Source organism: Lipophrys pholis (assembly GCF_963383615.2).
Source record: "Lipophrys pholis genome assembly, chromosome: 15".
NCBI classification, from domain to species: Eukaryota; Metazoa; Chordata; class Actinopteri; order Blenniiformes; family Blenniidae; genus Lipophrys; species Lipophrys pholis.
The window spans coordinates 16,601,035-16,623,484 of NC_137642.1; the positions used below are offsets into that span (position 1 = coordinate 16,601,035).

Consider the following 22,450-nt stretch of genomic DNA (forward strand, 5'->3'; position numbering starts at 1 on the left):
GTGGAAAGCGTAATTATAATTTATCCAATACAAAAACCAATTTGAGATTATTTCATTTGATGTGTTTATGTTCTTCTGGGTTTAATAGCTCTCCCCAGCATAGACCAATTAAACAGTCAACAGACCATTTAAGGCCTGATTAGTCTCAGACTGGTTTTTAATTTGATATGCACACAGACCAGAAACTGAATGGTTGATCAAGCAAAGCAGGTGCATAAAATGTCTGTATGATACAGAAATGCGTGACAATTAGAATTCTTTGTTTCTGCTCCGGTCCTATCGTCTCTGCTCATTGCGAAACAACAGAAGTGCAAAACGCACACTGCCTCCGCCAATGAACAAGAAGCTTCAGATTGACAGCGATTTGTTTTGAAGATGCATTATGCTGGCTTGACTCTACCTTATCAGGATTCTCTTCGATCCATTTCTTCACTGTGTTCAGAGCAATGTCGGCTGCAGGCTCATTGGGAAAGCCTAGAGAGAAAGAAAGTGTGTCAATACCAGTAGTATCCAACATGCAGATACTGGAGGGAGGCAAAAACAGACAGGCAAACAGACAAACTGATATCTCCACAGGCAACAGCGATCCTTCTAAATCAATGGAAAGCAGCACAAGCTGCTTGTCTCTGCTAGGTAAGGCCAGCTGTCTGATAAACTGTTGTAGATGTGTATTGCCACACACGGCGATGTGAAAGTACATGAAGATGCATCGCAGGTGCAAAGTGTAGATTCAAGCTGCATGTGTATGCACGCATATGTAATCACACCCTTACTCATTACCACCTCGAGGCGACTGATTAATGTTTTGTCTTTGTGGGGAAAATTACACTTAGATGTGTGATCAGTCACCCTCCCTTATTTTATCAACTTGTCAGAATGGATATATAGTAAGGCTAGGCAGGCTAGAAAGCAATGTGACTAGCTCCCACTTCAATGACTACAGTCGTGTCAGGAGAGGAGACCGACCACTGTTAACAGAAGTTATCGATGGGAAATGTAAGATTGTGATTATATACATTTTTAATGAGGCCGAAGACTCTACTGGGTGCTGATCTCAAGACTATTTGCAGTTATTGAAGAGAACTTAGCAAGACTAAACACTTAGTGTATGCTATTGACTATAAAAGCCTTTGGGCCAACCCTGCTGCTGCTACAGAGCATAGATGCTATTACCAGAAGAGCTGACGATCTCTTTGATCGTACTGTTTCAGTATTTTCATTCTAAAGTACTTATGGTGGAGTTTAGTCCTCTGTGACTTTCCCAATCCTTCTCAAGAACTTTACATTAAAGAGTCTATAGAAACATATGACGGAGTTCGATGTTGCAAACACAACCTTATCTTTTTTTTTTAAGCCCTCGGGGTCCAGTTCACAGCGTTTGATGCTAAATGCGCTTCCATTATGTAACTCTTGACCTCAATGACAAACCATAGGTTGTAGGAGACAGTCTTCCTCTTACGACAGAGGTCAAGCCCTCAATTTCAACCCACATGATCTGATACAAGAGCCGAGCCACAGCTGTAACTTGCTGGTTATTGCATGGGTCACGTTTTCAAACATTTTTCTTTTCCTGGGTCATTGATATAACAGCAAGATGTTTTGACCTATGAAACAGACTTACATATACTGCAAAGACCTCCATCCTTATAACGGATGAAGAAAAAAAAAAATCGAAACCGACATACTGTAGATATAACCATACTTTTCTCAAGTCGTGTCACACAGATTCCGTGCTGTCAAAGGTTTTCTGTCACTATTCTCTAAATGCTTTAAACAAACTGTCTTAATAGTCAAGATCTACTTTGGCCCCCAAAACCTTCTTTGGTCCAAGTATTGCTGATGTCTCTTTCTGCCTCTCTGTTTTTCTTCTCCTCACCTTTCTCTGCCTGACAGAAGTGGCCGAGTTACAGCGAAAGAGAGAAGGGAGGCTGAAGTGCTGCTGAGCACTAGCTGAGCTCCTGTTCAAGCTCTGGTTGAAGCAAGATGTGAGCTGCACACCAGCCAGCAGTGACAGCCAGCCTGCTCCTCTGCTTCCGTTAGGCAGCGTCTACAGACGGTGTGCAGTCTCCACACAGCTCCTGTCCTTCAGAAACTGCCCTGAGAGAGGGGCGCTCAGAGCTTAATCCAGAATGCTAAATCAGTCCGCAGATCAACTTCAATGGCTTTGTATCCTGAGCAAATGTAACCTTTTAAGTGATCTCATTTTTTGTGCTGATGCCACCTTTTTGAATATTTCTTTGCACACCTAGGTGTACCAGCACTGCAACTCACACGTCAGGTAGCAAAGGAAAAACAGATGTGTGGAAAACAAGAAAACAAAGGAAAAACAATGCTCAGGGATGGGACAAGCTGTTAACAAACAGCACATGCAGAGCGAGGTGTTGGAGAAGTCAGCACATAAAGAAACAAAGCATGTGTACATTACTAAGGTTAAGTAAGGACAAGTAAGGAACACATTTTGTGCTCTCATTTTGCTACCATAAAAGTGATGAACAGAGCAATAATTTGTAAGATAAAAAAAAAAAACATGTCTAAATCTTATAAGTGGAGTGGATGGCAGTCTATTCAGTGTGGAGTTCCTACTGATGCTCTATCGATTTTCTAGCTTCGCCTATTAATCATTGCAGAGCTCAAAAGTGAGAGAGATGTTAAAAAAACAATAGGTAAGCAGAATGATAGATGTAAACACTGCTGAAAAATACACGGCACAAAGAGAGTCGAGACGGAAAGCTTGGAAAAGGCGTCTGTGCAGCTGGGGCCAGAGGAGCCCTGCTCGACAACAGCACCGACGACACAAGGTCAACAACCGCAGTTTGAGTGCATCAGCAGCTCTCGCTCATCATTTGTCTCCTCCAAACCTCAACTACTTTTAACTTCCCTCACCTGTCCTCACTCTGTCCTTGTCAGCTGGGCCAACTACGTACATTTAGTGAAAAACATGAGCAGTGGCCTTCTGAATGTTGTTCCAATCAGAAAGAACCGACTCTTTTTTTATGCTCAAGTACACACAGGATGAATACTTTCAGTATTTTGCTTCTACATCTTTGCCCTTCTGCACTTCCTCCCCATACTTTTTTTTTTCCATTTGCTGTGTGGAGGGTTTGGTAAAAGCCAATCTGTCAGATGGCGCGGGGCTGGAGTCAGGCTCGGCGCTGGTGGGCCCTCCAGGGTCCCTGCACTACTTGGCTCGGCTCCTTCCTATGCTGGCTGGGAATATGGCTGGCTCAGGGAGATTTGTCTTAGTGAGGTGCACTGATGGGATATGTGCAGCGCAGCGCCACTGATGAGGGGCTCAGGTGGTGCAGTGTTGTTTCTGCTGAAGACTCGCCTACTTCATCACCAGGCAGGGCACAGCACACAGAGAGAAGAGGGGAGACTAAAGTACGGCACATGCCATGTGAACAAAGGGTTACGGAGAAACAATGAGATTACATAATGTTGGAACAGCATGGACAAGATTGTTGTTTCCCTTAATATATTTGTACTGGGTCCAGAAGGACTTAAGATAATCCCTGAATTTGACCTGAGAAGAGAATACAGCAGCTTTTTCTATTCAGTGAATTATTTGATACATTGTAATGAATATTTGGCCGAATTAAAAAGCATTTTTAAAGTAAGTGAGACAGATACCTTGTTTTTTTTTTTTTTTTTTTTATTTCTTTTAGAAATGGGTCAATTTTCACCCATGAGTTGTAAGTTATGCCATAAGCACGATTCATCTTAAAACAGAGTTCACAGATCTTATTCCTATGATCTTGGGCATGTAGACAGTTTTCAATGTGGGGGAAAAAAAAAACAAATTAGGACCACTCTAATCGCTGATGCAACCACGAGACAGTGCTTCTTTCTAAATTATGAGCAAAAACACATATGTTAACATTCGTGCATTGCCCTGGTTGACTTGCAAGGCACAGCGATTTCTGTATTTTCTAAAAATAAATTGTAGTTAAGCCATTGGGTTTGACGTTACAGCTCAGATTATGTAGTTATTTAGTTTAGAATTAAATCACTATAGCTGTACAGTGTGGATAGTTCTGTTTTCACTGTGAGGAGTTGGAAAGAGAAGTTCCCGTTAAAAAATATCCACTGAACCGACACATATAGGAAAAAATATAAATGTGTTCTCTGCCTTAGGGGAAAATTTGGCTTTGAGAACAAGCTAGTCCATTGCTCTGACTTTTGCCAGCATGGCAGCTCTTTCGTATCCTAAATTTCCTCAGACTTAACTTTCAGACTTTACTTTCCTAACAAACTTGTGCAGGTAAGGTGTTTTTCTGTGGAGTACCTGTGTCACCTGATACAGTAAGCTGAAGAAACTGGAAAAAGTCCACTACATGTCCATGGCATGACACCTTCCCATTCTTTATGTGCAAATATATAGGGAAGCTGCAGGCAACTACTGCAGATGCCACCAGTGTTGTTTTTTCCCTGAGTGGGCTCATACTGCGAGGTGAATAGTGAAGCCTGCTGTTATTTTAGGGCTTTGTAATTTTATCTTTCTTTTCCTTTCTGCACATGGTCTTCACAGTGTTGGGAGGAGTGTGCAGCCCAAGTTTGCCGATCACATGATGTCTGGATTCTTCGAGAATACAGAGTACAGATTTTTCTTCCCTTGAGGCAGAAGTTGGACTGTTAGTCCCACTCTCCTCCTCCGTCGTGATAGTTGGTCAAGTTCATGTCTAAACACTCGTCATTCATTTTGATGAGCTGTCTACCTTGAAGCGGCACACAGCCCGAGGCTGAGCTAGCTCGCGCTGGTACATTCGCCACGGGTGTTGAAATGGCAGTAAACATATCTGCTATAACAAAAAAAGCGACAGAAAAACATAGTAACTTCTGACCTGCTACATTATTCTTCAACACTTTGTTTGCTTACTATCGTTTTCACTTTTCTTATATTTTCAGTCATTTTCTTATCTACATGATGTGAAAAAGACTAAAAATATTTATTAATGCAGATGAGTAATGTTTCCAAACTAAAGGTTTGAAAGAAACGCGACCGCAATTTAGTTTGTGGGATTTTAGGTACATCCACTGATCAGGAAATCATTAGGGGCAGTACAGTTAAAGGCTGCTCATGTTGAGGGGAGCACTGTGAGCTCATCTGGAAAGCGGGGGGGGGATAGGGGGCAGTGTTGTCACCCCATCAGGGCCCGGAGGAGAGGTGAGGTGACCCAGGGTGGAGGACAGTGTAGTGCCCCAGGACTCTAGACGCCAAAGCATGGGCGTCAAATGGCCCGGAGCCACTCCTCCACCAACACTGGGACACGACAGCAGGGCTGTGACCATGACCGACTTTGCAGCCCACAGAAGGAGACAGAGACAAAGAGGGATGGGAGGGTGCTGTGTGAGGAAGAGAGGCGGAAAAAGAGGTGAGAAGACAGAGCGCGGTCTCCATGGCACAACAGATGATGACCTTCCTTGGAAACCTTCCATATAGGTGATACCACAGTTTGTCCTACATGCTAAAATTAACAGCTAAAACTTCTTTTTAAAAACATTATGAAGACTGTATGGTACGTGAAAGTTGAACGCTCAACCAACTTTTGCAGGGACCTACATCTATTGTCCTGTGGGTGGTAAGCATTTTTACATTTGGCTTATCATCCATGAAAATAGTAGAGCAAGGCTAGTGTTGAGTACAATGCACACTGTGTGACTCAGTTAAATGGGCTTCCAAACCCCCTGTCCCCTCTGAGCACACACTCTGCTGCTCACTGATACAGCATACTGCTCCTATGTACCTTGAAATTCCAAACCCAGCTGGACTAAGCTCCATGTCGTAAACCCCAGGTTTTAAGAGATGGGGGGGAACTTACCCGGGCCATCTCTGGCAAGCTAGCAGCAAGCCATCGCTGTTGAGAGATAAGGTGCCATGAATGTCTCCAACCTTCCTAATCCTAGACAAGTATGAAGTGAGCCAGAGCATGATGCTGGCTAGAGGAAAAAAAATTCTTAGCTGCTTGACACCTTTGATCTAGACGCTACAGCAGGATGGGAGCGTGGACATACCAGTGGAGCTTGGGTGGATTACACCAGCATATCTCCTACAGCCACCAGTTAGAGCTGAAACTCCTTTGTCAACAATCCTGGGATCCGTCACAGAGACAGACGAGCCAAAGGTGAAGGGTTAACAGTAAACAGAGAGAGATATTTTTCCAATGAAGTGCAGAAGCGCTGCTGCCTTCAGGGCCTCAGATTGTTTTGATAGTGTTATAAATGCATGTGTGCAATGGTATTTGTCTGGCAAATAGTAGACATAACGTCCATGTCCTTGCCTCCACAGAATGAGCAGTGTGCACAATGCAAAAATTGATCGTAGCAGACATCTCTTTTACTGTACTCCCCATTACGAGGCTGCTGGAAAGTGCATTTGCAGCACCAGCTTCAGAAGACTGAATTGTACACTATCTCTTAAAATTGGATGCTTATGGTTGTAGCTTGCCTGTGAGAGGGATGTACAGGGACAAAAAAAAGACTACAAGAGACAACTGAATAAATGGGATGAAAAACAAAGCGAGAGAAAAAGAAAAAATGACCTCTCTAAGTCGATGCAGTTGGACTCTTGGCACTGATCCTGTGAGACGTTGAGAGGTGTCTCCTCTTTGGAAGGAATAATCCATTTAAACCCAGGTCACATGGCTGTGATTGATGTGCAAACAGGAGCAGCACTTAATAACCTCTATCATGCTGGGTGACCTCGTGGCCCATAGTGGGCACCAGTTTGTTTATGGGTGGTACCTCCGACACACTATCGGAGCAGAAATTCTGTTGTGGCTAATGGGCCGAACTGAGGGATTGGAGTGTCAACGCAGTGTGAGCCCTCATTTTTCTTTCCAAGTGTCTCAGGTACCCCCTGTGCACCCCTACTGCACCCAACATCCCTGTTCTGCCATCATCTGTCAATGGTGACTGAGTCTTCTGGAATATAGAGGCGTGAGAGAGAGTGTCAATTAGCATTAGTGCTCCTGACAAATCTGTTTTCCTCGCCACAAAAGATTTGGATAATTTTTTCTGATTCTTCTCTGTCATATTGTTCGGGGGGAAGGATTTGTTTTCCTCCCGCAATTCAAGTGGAAATGGGTCAAGCATGTGTGAATAAGCATGGTACCTGGCTGTACGGCCCTGAACACATATACAGACTGATAAGTATAGAGCTGTGTATCCTACAGAGACAGAGAGAGATAAGAAAGAAAAAAAAAAGAACACACACAGAGACTGATAGAGAGAAAGAAAGATCAAGAAGATGTGACATTCACACTAAAACACTTTTGTTTACATTGCTGGAATGGAAACTGACCTTAAAGGTTATCCGAGATGTACATAAAATGTCAAAACTTCTGACAAGAGAGCGGGGCCTCTTTCAGAATATGGCAGTACTCAGGGGGCATGAGCAGGAGTTAGAGAAAACAACATCACAGCGCTGTGCTATACCATAGCTCCTTTGAAAGTCCCTCCTCTATTTACCCTCTGCTGTGTGACGATCTTTAGCCTTAATCAGCTGTATTGTTCTGTTGAGAGCGACGCGGTTATGGGAAGAGCTAAGCTGTTTATTTATTGAACGGGCTGTTTAATTCCTCCCCTCCACCACGTGCTCGGCTCTGTGCAGACTAACCCTTTGATGTGAAGGGGCTCCTGGTGGAGAACTATGACAGGCTCCCACTGGCAATGCAGCACTCAGTAGCAGTGAGCAGCAATAAGCAGTGCTCTCGTCAGCACTATACAATACAAACAATGACCCCTCCTCTCTCCTGCATGTTTTGGGTCTTCTTTTGTGAGACTGCAGTAAAGTTGCTGAGTGCCTTATACTCATTAAAAAAGTAAAGCGAACACAATCTAGACCTTTTAACTAACAGTTCTCACATATTCATTTGTATTGTTTTTGTAGTTTTGGCATTTTAATTGCTTGATTAACGTGTTATTAGGCTTCAAATAAGCCCTACTCTCCCTGCACGGGACTTAACTTTTTATTTATTTGATTTCTTTGAGTGCTTTAATTCTGCAAAAATGCAACCAGAAACTAACAACTATATTTGTATATGTTGTACTTAGAGTTTTTTTTAATTTTTTTATTATTATTTAGTTATTCAGTTCATTAAGGATGAAATTGATTTTAACAAGATACTAACTTCAAGCATCAACTTCAACGACTAATGATGAACCTGCAGGTGAGATTGGAAGACAAAAGAAGTAAAATAGAAAAGATAAGAGTTGAGATTACACCTGTAGCCTTTCTTACCACGAATACTTCATTGATGGCCATTTTGTGGCGTGTGCATAGAGGAGACAGGTGACTGTAAATATTGTACAGAGGGATGATAAGAGGAAACAGTTTTGCTCGGTAAAGTGGGTGAATTGCAAAAGTTATGGATGGAAAATGTCCATTATCCCAAAAGAAAAGTGTCCTATCCAACATGGTATAATTCTAAACAGCTTGTGATTTAAAAGGCATATTGCACTCATTATGTTTGTCTGCCGTATGAAGAACCAGGAGAATTGGCCATTTGGACTATGTTGTATCAATTCCTGCTGAGAGAAGTTTTGGCCGTCTTAATGAGCACCGCCAAAGTTTTGCAGCCTCTATAAACTGTGCACTGTGTGAGGATCTGCAGCGTGCGGCGTGGTGACAGCCACCGGTTAGTTATGGTCTAGTTCTGATAACACGGGGAGATTGATGCGCTTTGGTTGGAAATTGCATCATTTTGTTATGAGTTTTCACAGAACAAAGCAATCACAGACAGATGTAAAGTAATCAGCATGTGTGCATGTACAAAGAGTTTCTCTTGAGGTTCCCCAGTGACTCATAAATTATTTTTTTCCCCCCCTTTTTCAGCAAATACTTTCATATATCAAAAACAAAGAGACTAAGCTGAAAATTGAGTATATGTCTTAATTCATACACTTTAATGTTATTTGGGTTCAACAATGCAAAAGGTCATGACCTAATGTCGGTTAATAATCCTGTTAAACTCGCTTCCTGTGATTGCTTTTTCAACCCGGTTTTTGATTTAATTTTCTTTCTTTTTACAAATCTTTCATTTTTTTTCCCTGGACCTGCTTCCTTTTACAAAACACATATTTCCTTGCAGAAAATCACAGCAAGCCAAAAGTCAGGTATTAAACTGCCACAGAATTTCACCTTTTCATTTGAAAACACATTGCTAGTTTCTCTTCACAACGGGCAGTGAATGCTTGGTTGCGCCACAGAATATAGGGCCCGGGAGTTTTCTTTTTCCAGGCACAAGTAACATTGCAAATCACTTGGGCAAAGCTGTGTGCCATGCATGATGTTTGCACAAATCAAATTAAAAATCAATGGTTGCTGACGTTTCACTTACAGTTTGCAAATCAGCTCCAAATGCTTGCATTAAATAGCCCGTCATCGGACCTTAATAAGTGCAGTTAAATAACTCAGCTGGCCCTGCCGTCATTTTCATTATCAATATTGGAGGGGGCCACACTAAATTAAATACATGCCGTGAATCAAAAGTTCACTGTCGTGATACTTTGTTGAGAACAGGCTTTGGTAAATTAGCGAAGTGCAATTAATTTTTTTAAAGGGCTGGCAAGTGTGATTACAGCTGAACTTCAATAATTTGGAGGTATATGACAAGATGTCACATAAATAAACTGCATGTGCCTGCATTGGCAGAACAAGAAAAAACAGAATTGAAAATGGATCAAATTAACAGAAATAAAATCTGTATTTCGATGAACCGTCATGTAAATAGAACAATTAGACTCACATCCTGGGTTTAAATATCTCACTTTACTGTTTTTCTTTGCATTTATAGGAGATCCTTCAAACAAATTGGGGGTGTTTAAGGAAATCACTTTGAAATTTGCGTTTAAATTTGCGCGACATTGATCAAAGATGTCTCATAATTCTTGTCCAGACAGTGTAAACATACCGCAATATCTAGAGAGATTGTGTTGGCACCGTTGGCAGCATGTGGTCTTGTAACAGGATCCTAATTTTTCCTGGCTAATATATGACTAGAGAGAGTGATCAGCGGCACCTAACGACTCTCCTGAGACGGCTGCCTTAACAATTACAAATCTATGAGTATAACTAACAGTTTCTGGCTGAGATCAGCCCCTGCAACGGCATCATTTCCAGTAGAATAGTGCATATCCATTAGCAAAGCCCAGGCTGTTTTTATGGACCTACAATGCTGCTGAGTGTTAGTTGAAGACAATAGAAATTAGCATGTTAATTAATCCTTATACATTTGGCACTGACTGCTATTATTAGAGTTATATGAAAAGTCAGGGAAGAACACTAAAATCCTACATGGAATGGAATCAATTAAATGTTTCTGATTGTTGCTCATCAAAATTCTGAAACATGTTTGTACATCAACAAGTTTGGCTTGAATTCAATGTGACTTTGTTAGAGCGTAATGAGCACACCGGCTCCTTGCCAGCGATGCCTTGCAGCGCGTTCAAGTCGGTCCCACGAGGGAGCCCAAGAAATGTTCGGGGTCTACGTTTTGTTCACCTTCAGCTGGGTTTTGTCTTTGTTCTGCATGGCAAAAGGTCAACTTGTTGTGTTTAGCGATGATATTCCTCCATGCATTCTACATGGTGTATAAGGTTTAAATATAAACTCCCACAACATAAAGCAGAGGATGTACGCAGGTCATTATCAACACGCATGGAAGAAAAGCGAGGAGATACAAAATCAGGACAAGTTTAATGTAATAGAAAATAGACTCACCATAAATGCCTGTGGATATACATGGGAAGGCCTGTATGGGGAAAAAATAGAGAGAGAAAAAAAATCAAATAATGTTCATGCAGTTCATTTACAATGTAGCAAAAAACAAAAGTTAATTATTTTAGTCACTTTGAAACTGAAATAATCAAGGTGGTCACTTGTACAAACATTGATTTATCTTTTATCATTTTATTATAATACACACCCCTCGATTTTGACGTTAGGTTAACAAACAATAACAATATGCAGCAAAGGACAATCATCATCAGCTAAAAGTGAATGTTGTGAATACATTAGCATGGCAGTTTCGCTTGTTTATTTCAATGTGGAGCGATTCACAGCATCATCTAACCAGATTGGACCACACATGTTTATTCCGTCTATTTTTTTTTTTTAAAGCACTTCAAAAATGAGGCAGCTATACGTTCTTTACTCAAACACCTCTGATGGATTATTATAATTACACTGTTGTTAAAGATGTTTAAGTTGCCTGAAATAACAGTGGGATGGACTTATTTCAATTCATTATCTGGAATCGTGTTGAAATCATTTCTCTGTATTTATATACATCTTCAAGTAAATATACATAGCGATATGCTTAAAATATTTGTTGCTATTGTTTTCTATGTTCCATGGGTATATGCCGATATAATGTAAATTCCAAATATGCTTAACATACCAGACAATAAACTACATTAAATATCTTTCTAGTTATGCTTTTGGATTTAATTTTTGGTGTTTTTGTTCACAGTGTGGACATAATGTGTTGTTTTTCCTTGATGAATTCATCTGCGGTCAAACTGACTGCTGCCACTTCAATGGTTGCATCATGTTGTGACCTCTTGAAAACATTTTTAATTCGATACCACATGGATGTCTTTCATTTCACATTATGCAAAGTATCAACGGTGACTCTCAGAGTTGTGTATTTGGTGAAGCCACATAGAAAGAACACAGAGTAATCACAGCTACATTTAGATCAATACTTAATAATTAAAGTCATGCCAACCCCCAAAGGGCATAAACCAAACATTGAGAAATCAGGAGCAAAAACCAACATGTATTTATGGTTGTCTTTTCCAAAAAGATTATAAAAAGTAACCACCCTGTAATAGTTCTTGCTTTGTAGCACTTTGCAGCAGACATATTATTCAAGCATGGCTTCATCGCTGAAAATAGTTTCATTATTCTTTACTTCTGTAAGCTAATATATTATGATACATAGGCCTTGCTGTAAGCTTCCCTATTCCGCATTCATCTTTTAAGTATATTAATAAACAGTAAAGAGAAAGGATTTTTTTCAAAGGTCCCATTTGTCCTCAGAACAAGCTGAATACGTGTTTTACTTCCTGCATTCATCAAAAGGTGTGGCCACAACATTAATATCATAAGATGACAAATGAATAGAAAAAAAGTGTAAAACGGTTCCATTCGCCGCTCACACAACTGCATGAATACAGAACAACAAAAAACACTACAGAGATTCATCAAAGAATAACTCCCATACGTCAAGTTCCCCCTGTGCCAAAACTAAACACAGCAGTTTGTTTTTTCCACACTGACCCTGTCAAGTTGTATTTAGAAACATGCTGTTGCCAGCAGCGGTGCCAAGATCACTTCATTTTGGAAATGAAAACACAATTAATAGACCTGAAAGAGAGGGATTGCAAATACATGTCTCGTCATTTAACAATTACACAAACAAATAGGCGGCACTCTAATCTGTGAGCCGTCTCGATCGAGGCTAAATAAAAATCACAGATGAAAATGATAGATTAAAAAGACCGGGGAAATAAATGCTGCATTCTTTTTGTTGTTGTTTCGAGCATCACAACCTATGACACCAGCTTTGAGATACAATGGTGTGTTTGTCCTTGGTTTTTAGTAAAAAGGAATGAGTCCCTGTTTGTATTCCTTCGTACCAGTTTTCAGGTTCTGCCTGTCAAGGCAAATCTTTTTTTTTCTGAGGTGATTTAAATCTTTTACCGGAGCTCTGACCTTTCCAGATGACGGTCCAGGTCTGACATAAACCACAGATGATGAAGCGTGGAATAGCATGGCCGTTTTTACTCCAGTGCAGGCTCAGACCGCCACACGTATAGAGAGATTAGCATTGAAGGTAGAACATGGTCAAATTTCTAAGAAAAACAAATGGTATTGGAAGGAACTAACCGATGACGGCAAATTGATGTACTCGCAATACACCGACTCATTAGCAGCATCTTGGCAAATACATCAGTGTTCATAAAAGTTAGTTTTACGTTTGGCAAAGAGGAGAAATTGAATTGGAAGGAGGAATCCATTTGAAGCAAAGTAATAATGGCAAAGCAAAAGTCATTTAATCGTCAGATAAGATGAACATTATTTGCTATCAATGTCTTCATGCAGCCTCTACTGCCAAGCTGATAGTGAGCCAGAAGCCTTGTTATCTTCTCTTAGCTGCGAGGCTGCCGCGCCGCTCCCTTCAACCTGAACCTCGGCTCTGACAGCATCTAAACCTCAACAACACAGCCTGACGCAATGACAAACCAACAGCACAATCAATTCAAATCTTTTTTATGAGTTCCCCGGCTCATCCATTAAAGAGTATTGATCTTGCTGGTGTGAAAATGCATCAGGTAATCACTTAATGGGATGCTGTCAGGCTCTGACACCACTGTGGCACAAGCGCTGCCTTGTCTAAAGGACACCTTTTTGCTCGAAGGGTAAAAAACATGCAAAACTCTTGAGTAAATGTTTTTGGCACTCTGAATTCTGAGTAAAGGTACTCCGGTGATTTCATTTTATTTTTTTAATGGCTCATGCATGTTTGACAATGTGAGAAGACGGACTACAATGTGTCCTGTGAAATGAGGACGTTAACATAGCTCTAATTCTCTGTCGCCTGAGCTCTCGAGTGGTTTAGTGGTTATCGCTCTGTCTTCACAGCAACATGTTTGCATGTTCTCCCTATGTGAGCGTGTGTTCGATACCCCGGTTTCCTTCACCCCCCCCCAGAATGCCTCTGAGGTTGATTTATGTCTCAGCTACCCATGCAGTGCATATGAGTTTGCAGGGTATGTTTCTATTTTTTATGTGATGGGCTGGCGACGTGTTCAGGGCTGACTTCGCTGGCGGTCAGCTGAGATCAGCTCCATTGCCCCGCGACCATGGGCAGGATGGGAGTGCAGAAGAGGGATGAGGGTATGGTAATCCCAGTGTTACTCACTTATTGTGAAGTTTTTATAGAAAGACGATTAGATTTGTTTTACTATCGGGATTTAAATATGCTATTTTAAGATGTTAATATATAATAACATCAGGCATTTTTTTTTTATAGAAATTATTACATTTGTATGCAAAGCATAAATGCAGAGCAGCCATAAGTAGTCATCATTGTCACCTATGTCAATGTACAGCACAGCTATATCATGTATTGTGTATTCAGTAGTTATTAACACACTTTTGTTAGTTTAGAAGTAATGTGAAGGAATAAAGAAGACTGCTCTTTGTCAATGTGTGAACCAGTTTTCTGAGTTAATAGTCTGCAAGTCTATAATTAAAGTGGTTGACATTGGAAAAGCTACAGGTTTTTTTTTTTTTGTTTGTTTTTTCCTAGTGTTGTGAAGGGAGATTCCCTCTCTGTCTTTTGGGGAAGAGGAGTGCTCATTAATTCATGTTTTGGACACCCAAATTTATACACTCCCCGAAGTTTTTAATCATATAATTTGGCTATGTGACTAATGACATACTTTTCTGTGTGTGACAAACTAAGAACACGGATTCATTACTGCTTTACACTGACTTTAATGATCAGATTGTTATCCACCCTGTTGTTCTCTCAATAGGTGGCCAATCATTTCTAAAATCTTTCTGCAGCTTTAAAAACACCTCAAACATGGGTCATAAAGAAGTAATATCTTTAGTCACAACAGGAACGAGAAGTCCTGAGATTGTGCAGGCTCCATGGAGCACCAGTCTCACTATTAGTTCTGGGCCTATCGATCCTGTGGCACCAATATATCGATACTCAAATGCTTCTCATTAAGGATAGACTACTCTCATAAAGTATTGATATCAATCATCAAACACTAAATAAAGGCGCGTGTGTCCCTTCTGATTCTCATAGGGTAACTTACTATACGTTCTTGTAGCTCGTCCATTCATGTCATGTGACCAGAAGTGTTGCGACTCCAGTTAACTTTATTTAGCTTGCTAACAACAGTTCCGTCTGTGCGTGTTTCTAACAAAAGCATCGCTCAAAGAAAGAGGAGTGTGGTGTGTGTGTGTGTGTGGGGGGGGGGGGGGGGGGGGGGTACTTTTTGCCAGCTGATGAAACTGCAGCAAGGTGAAGTCTGTGTAGCAAGCAGGCACAACACTGCAGCAACACAAGCAACCTTTGTGAGCGCCTGAAAGCTGCACATCCTGAGGCTCACCTGGAAGCAGGAATAAGGCAAGAGCGAGAAGCAGAGAAGGCTTCATCAGCTGCACTCCGTTCAACATCTACCGCCAGACAGAGGACTCTAAGAGACACTTTCACTAAAGGAAAAGTACATTCAGGACTGTGACAGTCCCCAAACCCAGAGGCATCATGATCACAGTGTCATTCTAACAGCAGTTATTATTATTATTATTATTATTATTATTATTGTTATTATTATCCATTTTATTTATAGGCGCTTTTCACAACACTCAAATTCGCCTCACAAAAGTTGTGGTATAGGCTTTAAGCTTTTCTCTTAAATAGTGCATCACATTTTAAGTCATGACAGAAGCTGAAATTGGTCTTAAGAGTAATGATGGTCATTTAAGTTGTTTTTTAAGTGTAACTCTTTAATACACTTTTTTTTTTTAAATCACTGAAAGAATTGGCATCCCGTATCAGAATACTGTAAATATGTCAAAACATAGTTGGTATCATATCCAATCATAAAAGTGAGGCAGAGCTCCTCACTATCACTGAGTCCGTTAAGGATCACATGAGGGAACAGAGGCAACTGAGACAAACTGAAAGAAGGCTTGTGGCATACTCTCAGTGTATTATGAACTGTCTGAAAATATGTATCATGGAAAAGAGCCCCAGAGCTATTTAAAATGAAAAGGGTGGGCAGAACCAATAAGGTGATATAATTCTTTTTCTGGCAAGTTACTTAGTAAAAGTGCAATGATCGCCGTTTATTTACCGAGATATGTGTTCATTTATGAAAGAATAATTTAGTGACTAACGTGCGACTGTAATGTTAGTTTTTCTAACTTTTACTTTTGGCATTGATAAGGTTGGAATTGGCTGCTATTTAAAAATGAATAATAAAAATTATAATTACTGTGGGCAGCTATGGCTCAGTTAGTAGAGTGGGGTGTCTCTCCATCAGAAAGTTGCAGGTTCAATCCCCTATCTGTCCATATGAAGTCCCCATTGAACCATGAATCGGGTGAACGTGACTAAAAACACCCACATGATGTGGCAGCGGTGATCAGGTTCAAATATGTTCTCCGATGGTCTTCTGGGATTGGCTCCAGCGCTGTGTATTTTATGTTTAGGGAACGAGTGAACTCACTACTCTTTTGTGTTTAAGTAACTTTAGTAACTTGCAAAACATTGTATGGGAGTAATTGTCAATCGAATTGTCTTATTAATCCAAAAAATGACAACTTAACACACAAGGACAACTCAAGCGGCAGCAGCCTACAACACTGTGGACCCCGTCAACCATAACCTATTTTCTCTGTCTTCTTTTTCCCTTCTCCCAATCAGCACCTGGCCACCACACTCCTGATGCAATTTTGTGTACACACCTTTACAGCTTACATGGTATAAGGTCGGGTGTTAATTAGGACAGTCAGCGGTATATAGGGAGTCATGACCTACGATTCCTTGTTTAGGTTATTATTTCTATCTCTGGTTGCTCATTAGATGTGAGTCAGCATGTCCGCCTGCACCGTGGCACGGGGCTACGGCTGACATGTCGGCTTGTTGCTGATTTTCTTTGCTTAGAGAGCATTCAGAAATTGGTCACCAGGGAAATTATTCTGTTGCTGGGGCTCCTCCCTAATCTATCACATCACTTTAAAGTAGAGCACCTTTCCTTTCAGCATCTATACACACGGTACAGTGTATTAAATATAGTCCAGACTGAATACAATGGGTCTTGCATTTTAAAAAACAAAAAACCGGTGAAAAAAAAAATTACATTTGTGTTACATTAAAGCCAATTTCTAATCATGGTAATGATCATACAAGCCAGTAAGTTCAACATTTGTGCTGGTGTCACACCCATGTCTTATTAAAACAATGATTTATCGGCTCCAAAATGGGACTAGAGTTTACTGAAGACAGCGCTCATAAAACTAAGTCACTGCTATTCCACTGTGAACACGGTTGCCTGCAGCTTTCATTCATTTGTTAAGCAGCGGGAATTGACACTGTAAAGACGGCTCAACCTGTGGCAAAACGTGGCGGCCCTGCTGAAACTACCGCCTCCTCGCGCTGCAGGCACTGCAGAGTAGCCACGAGCAAGACAGGTTAAAGTAGAGAAAACCACGCATGGTCACAGTGACTGCCGGATACTGCCAGGGGAGCACCTCTTCTCGGCTGGCTGAGTAAATAGCACTGGACCCAGGGTGCTGCCCCTGTAGGTTGAAGCCTCCTGGCTTGTTTGCGGATGGAAGCTATGCTTATAAATCACAGCAGCATGTGGAGACCTTGTGCAAATGCGACCACAAGTATGTTATTATTCACCGGTGTTGCCACAGTGTGGGCTTATATCAAAGTATCAGAACATGAATCCAGGAGAATCCTCTTTGTTGACTGCTGTAATTCTTTAAGCATGTAGGTCATGCCTGGCTTCTCAGTGGGAATCAGCTACCTGCTGCTGCTGAGGAGAACATGTCACGGTTACAGATCAGGATATTTAAATATGACACATTAACACCCTTTTATTCTGCATAATACCACAGTCCATATTGTAATGTGAGCACTGATTGTCTGAGTGTCATTATGCTAAATGGAGGATGGAGAAATGCAGAGGGTAGGAAACCTGGCACCTAATGGCCCGAGTCTCACAATCCGTTTTCATATCTGCTACAATCTGCTATAACTATTATCACAATAATATCTGTTCATTAGGGACTCGGCATCTCTGGCTGTGCGGGGAACAAGTAACTGGTATGATATACTGGTTAAAACAGCTTATTTTCTTTACTGTATTTGAAATCACCTTTACCATTTAAAGAGGGAACTCCCTGATTTCATGAGAGAAAAGAAAAGAAAACTGAACAAAGCATCTTTTAAGGTCCTGCCAAACTTATGAAAAACTATGCCACCAAGTATTTTTCACTCTCTACATAATAGCAGGTTATATGTAATAAAAGTGAGGGGGGGATAAAACAATGCAAAAGTCCTCATCATTGTTTTTGTTGACACCAACATGGATCTAATTCTCTGTGCAAGTTTAAGCCTGTGGCAGTGAAGAAAACAAACAGTAAAACCCCTCAGTAAACACTAATATTGAAATATGACAGCCATTATTGCTCTAGCCCTGTGTCAGCCCAGAATTTCCTTTATTGAGTTATTCCAAACTAGTGTGATGTGTAAACATGCCAGTTTAGTTCAGGAGCACTGAAATAAACACCATCTTAATTCTCGGTGCACACTAACACTGTAAGCTGCGTACTATTAGAGTGCGCACAGACAGGAAGGTTCTATTAGTTTATTTATACACTGATTTCCAAGGCTGGGGTACTTCCTAAACGTGGATATAAAGAGTGCAGAGTGTTTTGTTTGTCTAAAAAATTTTAATAAGACACTTTTAAGTAGGGCCTGATCAATTATAGATTTTGATGGGATTGATGTCGATTCCAATAAAAGGGCATAGAAATATGAAAGATATATATATATGATAATCGATATATATCGGCCGATTACACTGTGATGCGTTGGCGTATATGCGTCGAATAGTTATGACGTTGATGTGTAACATCAGAGATGGCGACATCTGGTCCATGAGAACTTGAGAACGAGCTCACATATCAGTCAAGTCAAGACACGATGAGGCACGTCATGGGAAACGTATTGAATTGTTGTTTATTTCACAAAACCGGTTGCTCTTGGCTTTTCAGTCTTCACTACTTCACTCTGCTGTGGGGTGACTTGAAGCGTGACACGGAAGAAGTCGTAGTGTTTCCTCTACAGGACATCAGAAAAATACCATATTTTCTGTAGTTTATTATTGAAAAATAAGTTTTGGTCAATTACGGATTATACTCTAATGGCTATAATCGGTCAAATAAATCGGCTGGCCGATAAAGCCGGCGGGCCCTACTTTTCCGGTAATATATCAGTAGTTGAAGCTGAGTTCAGATTACGTTATGTCCGATAGCTGCTCCATATATATAGATATATATATATATCTATATATATAGATAGATAGATATATAAATAAAGAGGGTGTTGATAAAGGGCTCAAGTCTTCCCTTAAGCACTCTACAGAGAGACGTTTGTGAGCCCTTGCTGGCTCTGCTAAACACAAATTTGAAAGTCCACAAGGGCGACTGGATCCAAGTTAGATAGCAGGCGGACATAATTAAATCTCTTTGGCTATAATGAACCCTAGGTTAGCCTATGATTGCCTTGACCACACTCGGTTCCACAGCGCTGATCCTGCCTGCAAATGCAGTACAGGTGCATTGTCGCAGGGAAGACAACCGAGGTGCAGTGTGTTCGTCAGCCAAACGTATGACAGTGCTGAGATGAATGGCCAGGAAAAAAAAAAGGGGGTAAATGCTGCAGCCGGCGGATAGCGCAGAGCAGTGGAGCAAATACAAGCAGATACCAAACTGATGGCTGCTTGATTCATTGGTCCATGACCGACTGTATGGTTGATCACGCACAGTTCACCCAGAATCCCAAAGCTACAGAGCACAGGTACACTGTGGTGCTTTTTTGGGTTTTTTATAACCGTTTGGTTGTGCACTCAAAACAACCACGCAACTTGAAAGACTTTACAATGTGAAAAGCAATTCAAAGTCAGTACACCAAAATGTACATATTCAGTCCAGTTCTGCTAGAAAATTGTTCTCTTTTATTATTCATAACAGCGTGATTTCCTGCAGAGGTCCAATGGTGACACATTATTCCCTCAGAGTTAAAGAGGGACCATTTAAAGAGGTATAAAAATGATACTACTCTGAACTGAGGGCACACGCAACTAGTCGTCTGCTTATATTTATGTATGAGGACTCTTGCTAAGGATCAGCTGAAATTATATCACCCAGCACTGAGCAATGGAAAGGCAAAGACAAAAAGGAAGACATTCCGATGCACTGGCTGACCTCTAAATGACCCCCAGCATTCAAATGAGTAGGCGAAGTACATGTCAGGTAAACTCAATGATAAAATCTACTCCTGCTCCTCAACAGCAATTATGTACAGCTGCAGGCAGAGGTCTTGTCGAATATATGCAGCATTTAAAAAAGAAAAATCATCATATTGATCACATTAGCATGCGTATGTATGCTTAATGGGGAATAAAGTGAATTGGAGATGCACCCACTGACAGCTGGTGTATTAAACCTGTGGTTTTGTTGTGTAACATGGAATCACTGTAAACGAAAGTAACTTTTGCATCGGTAGTCGCATCATTTATTGAAGGAAGGCCAAGGTACTGGGACAGCTTTTATAAACCATGTGTTTAAATTTACTTGGAAGTATTTTAGTTTTTCCTCCTGTGAGGGTCAGCAAACAAAGAAACAAGAAGGTTCCAGGCTTGTAACAAATACATCCACAAAGTATTGTGTCTTTCTCCCATGATAATCTGATAAATTACTCAGCACACCATTTGGGCTTAGAAAGAAACAAAGCAAGCAACAGGTTAGAAAACAGCTGATGAACATGTTAATTATAAACAATGAAACTATGTCACAAAGGAATAATGTAAAAATAGAAGATAATCTGCAAATAAATTAAAAGACGAAACACACACACACACACACACACACACACACACACACACACACACACACACACACACACACACACACACACACACACACACACACACACACACACACACACACACACACACACACACACACACACACACACACACACACACACACACACACACACACACACACACCTTGAACTTTACTTTGATTGCCATTCTCACACTGATATAATCATATGGAAGTAATTATAATTTCAGGATTTATTTCAATTTTTTTATTGTATTCTTCAGAATAGCCATGGCATTATAAAGATTAGAGGGCCCTTTGATTGAGATGGCTGTAAATGGAAGAAATTGTATCTTTGGTCATTTTGCGCATGGTGTTTGATTTGAATAGCTCAATCGCTGCACTGTGGAGCGAAGAAAACATCATTCAAAATGCTTCAGGGCCTCATAAAGCCGGTGATTATTCGAATGTGTCCTTAAGAAATGTAGAGTGCATGTGCATGGTGTGTAGCATTAGAAAAGATTTGCATTTTGGAGACCTAAATTACAGGTGGTCATAAAGAAAATGATCAAAGCCGAGAAAAGAAGGATTCTGTCTGAATCTATCAAGCCGCTTTTTCTCGAGGTATCTCAAAGTGAAAAAGCCTCTGAAATGTCGGAGATAAAACAGAGCAAACGAGACAAGCCAAGCCATATATCCCTCTTTGGGAGTTAAAACCGGGGCATACGTGGATTTTCAAATATCCGTAACCCGTGTCAAACTGTCTCAGCAGAGATTAGCAGCATATAGAGCTGAAGGTTAAAATGATCAGTAATCCTAAAATGCAGCACATGATTTGTACTTTAAGAATGATTTCAAGTGGCTAATCTAAATGAATGGCAAAATGTTAATTAGGAAGATTTAAGGAAAGAAACACAATTTTTTTAAAATTCAAAAATCAACTTCAATGGCACATTTAATCAGAGAAAGGAAAAAAGGCTGTTCTGGTCTCACATCGTGAAAGCCAGCCTATGTTGCACTTCCAGTGTAAGGCTACTAATTAAACATTTTTTGCTTTCAAGGCGCCCTTCAACATTTCAAAAGCACTGTATCAAAGGGTCTTCAAAGTCAAAACCCCACTCTGAATTTTGAGTTGACAGAACAGCATACACAAGGAGACAAGTGACTTGGTGTATGCCCCCTGCCTTTGTGGCAGAACCAAAGTGAGACTAAAATCATGTTTGATGCATAATGCATTCTAATGGCTGCCGGTAAAAAGCATGATCTGCCCTCACTCAGGTTGGGTTTGGCTATGAGAGTCTCTATGAACAGACACAAATGGCTTGAACTGCATTACCAAGTAATTGCTACTGACAGGTAATGATTCAAAATCAGCCTTTACTTTCTTTCCATTCATTTAGATAGTAAATCAAATTCATCGATTCCTACAATGGGAAAAGGGCTCACTGATTTGGCTGCACTGGATTTTGTGGCATATGTGCTTTTGCGCATTAGAAGTCAGTCTAAATTTGCAGAAACCAAAGTAGGAATGGGATAAAGTAAGTTAAAGACATTTTCACCCACTGCTGACAAATGCTCACTCGTAAACAGGGGGCCATCACTGAAGGGTCCGCCTGCACAATGTACCTGTAAATGCATAAACAGCACAAGATCCTTAGTTTCAGGCACATATTTTGCAGAATTTGTACAAAGAACATAATCATAAAAAGGAATGCTGGCTATATTGAAAGGTGAGCTTGAATTTTATTTTGGATACACAAATACATTTTTTTAATTAGATGGTGTATGTTTACTATATTT

At 40.6% G+C, this 22,450-nt stretch overlaps 1 protein-coding gene across 4 annotated transcripts in view; it reads right to left on the reverse strand.

Annotated features, from left to right (window-relative positions):
• Positions 1-22,450, reverse strand: part of macrod2 (mono-ADP ribosylhydrolase 2) — a 426,376-nt gene that overhangs the window by 89,308 nt on the left and 314,618 nt on the right. For all 4 annotated transcript variants that reach the window (XM_080482410.1, XM_080482408.1, XM_080482411.1 and 1 more), the window contains exons 7-8: positions 10,721-10,751; positions 401-474 (exon numbers count right to left, since the gene is read on the reverse strand). In XM_080482410.1, the coding sequence (XP_080338536.1) occupies positions 401-474; positions 10,721-10,751 (105 nt within the window). The remainder of the gene's footprint in view (positions 1-400; positions 475-10,720; positions 10,752-22,450) is intronic.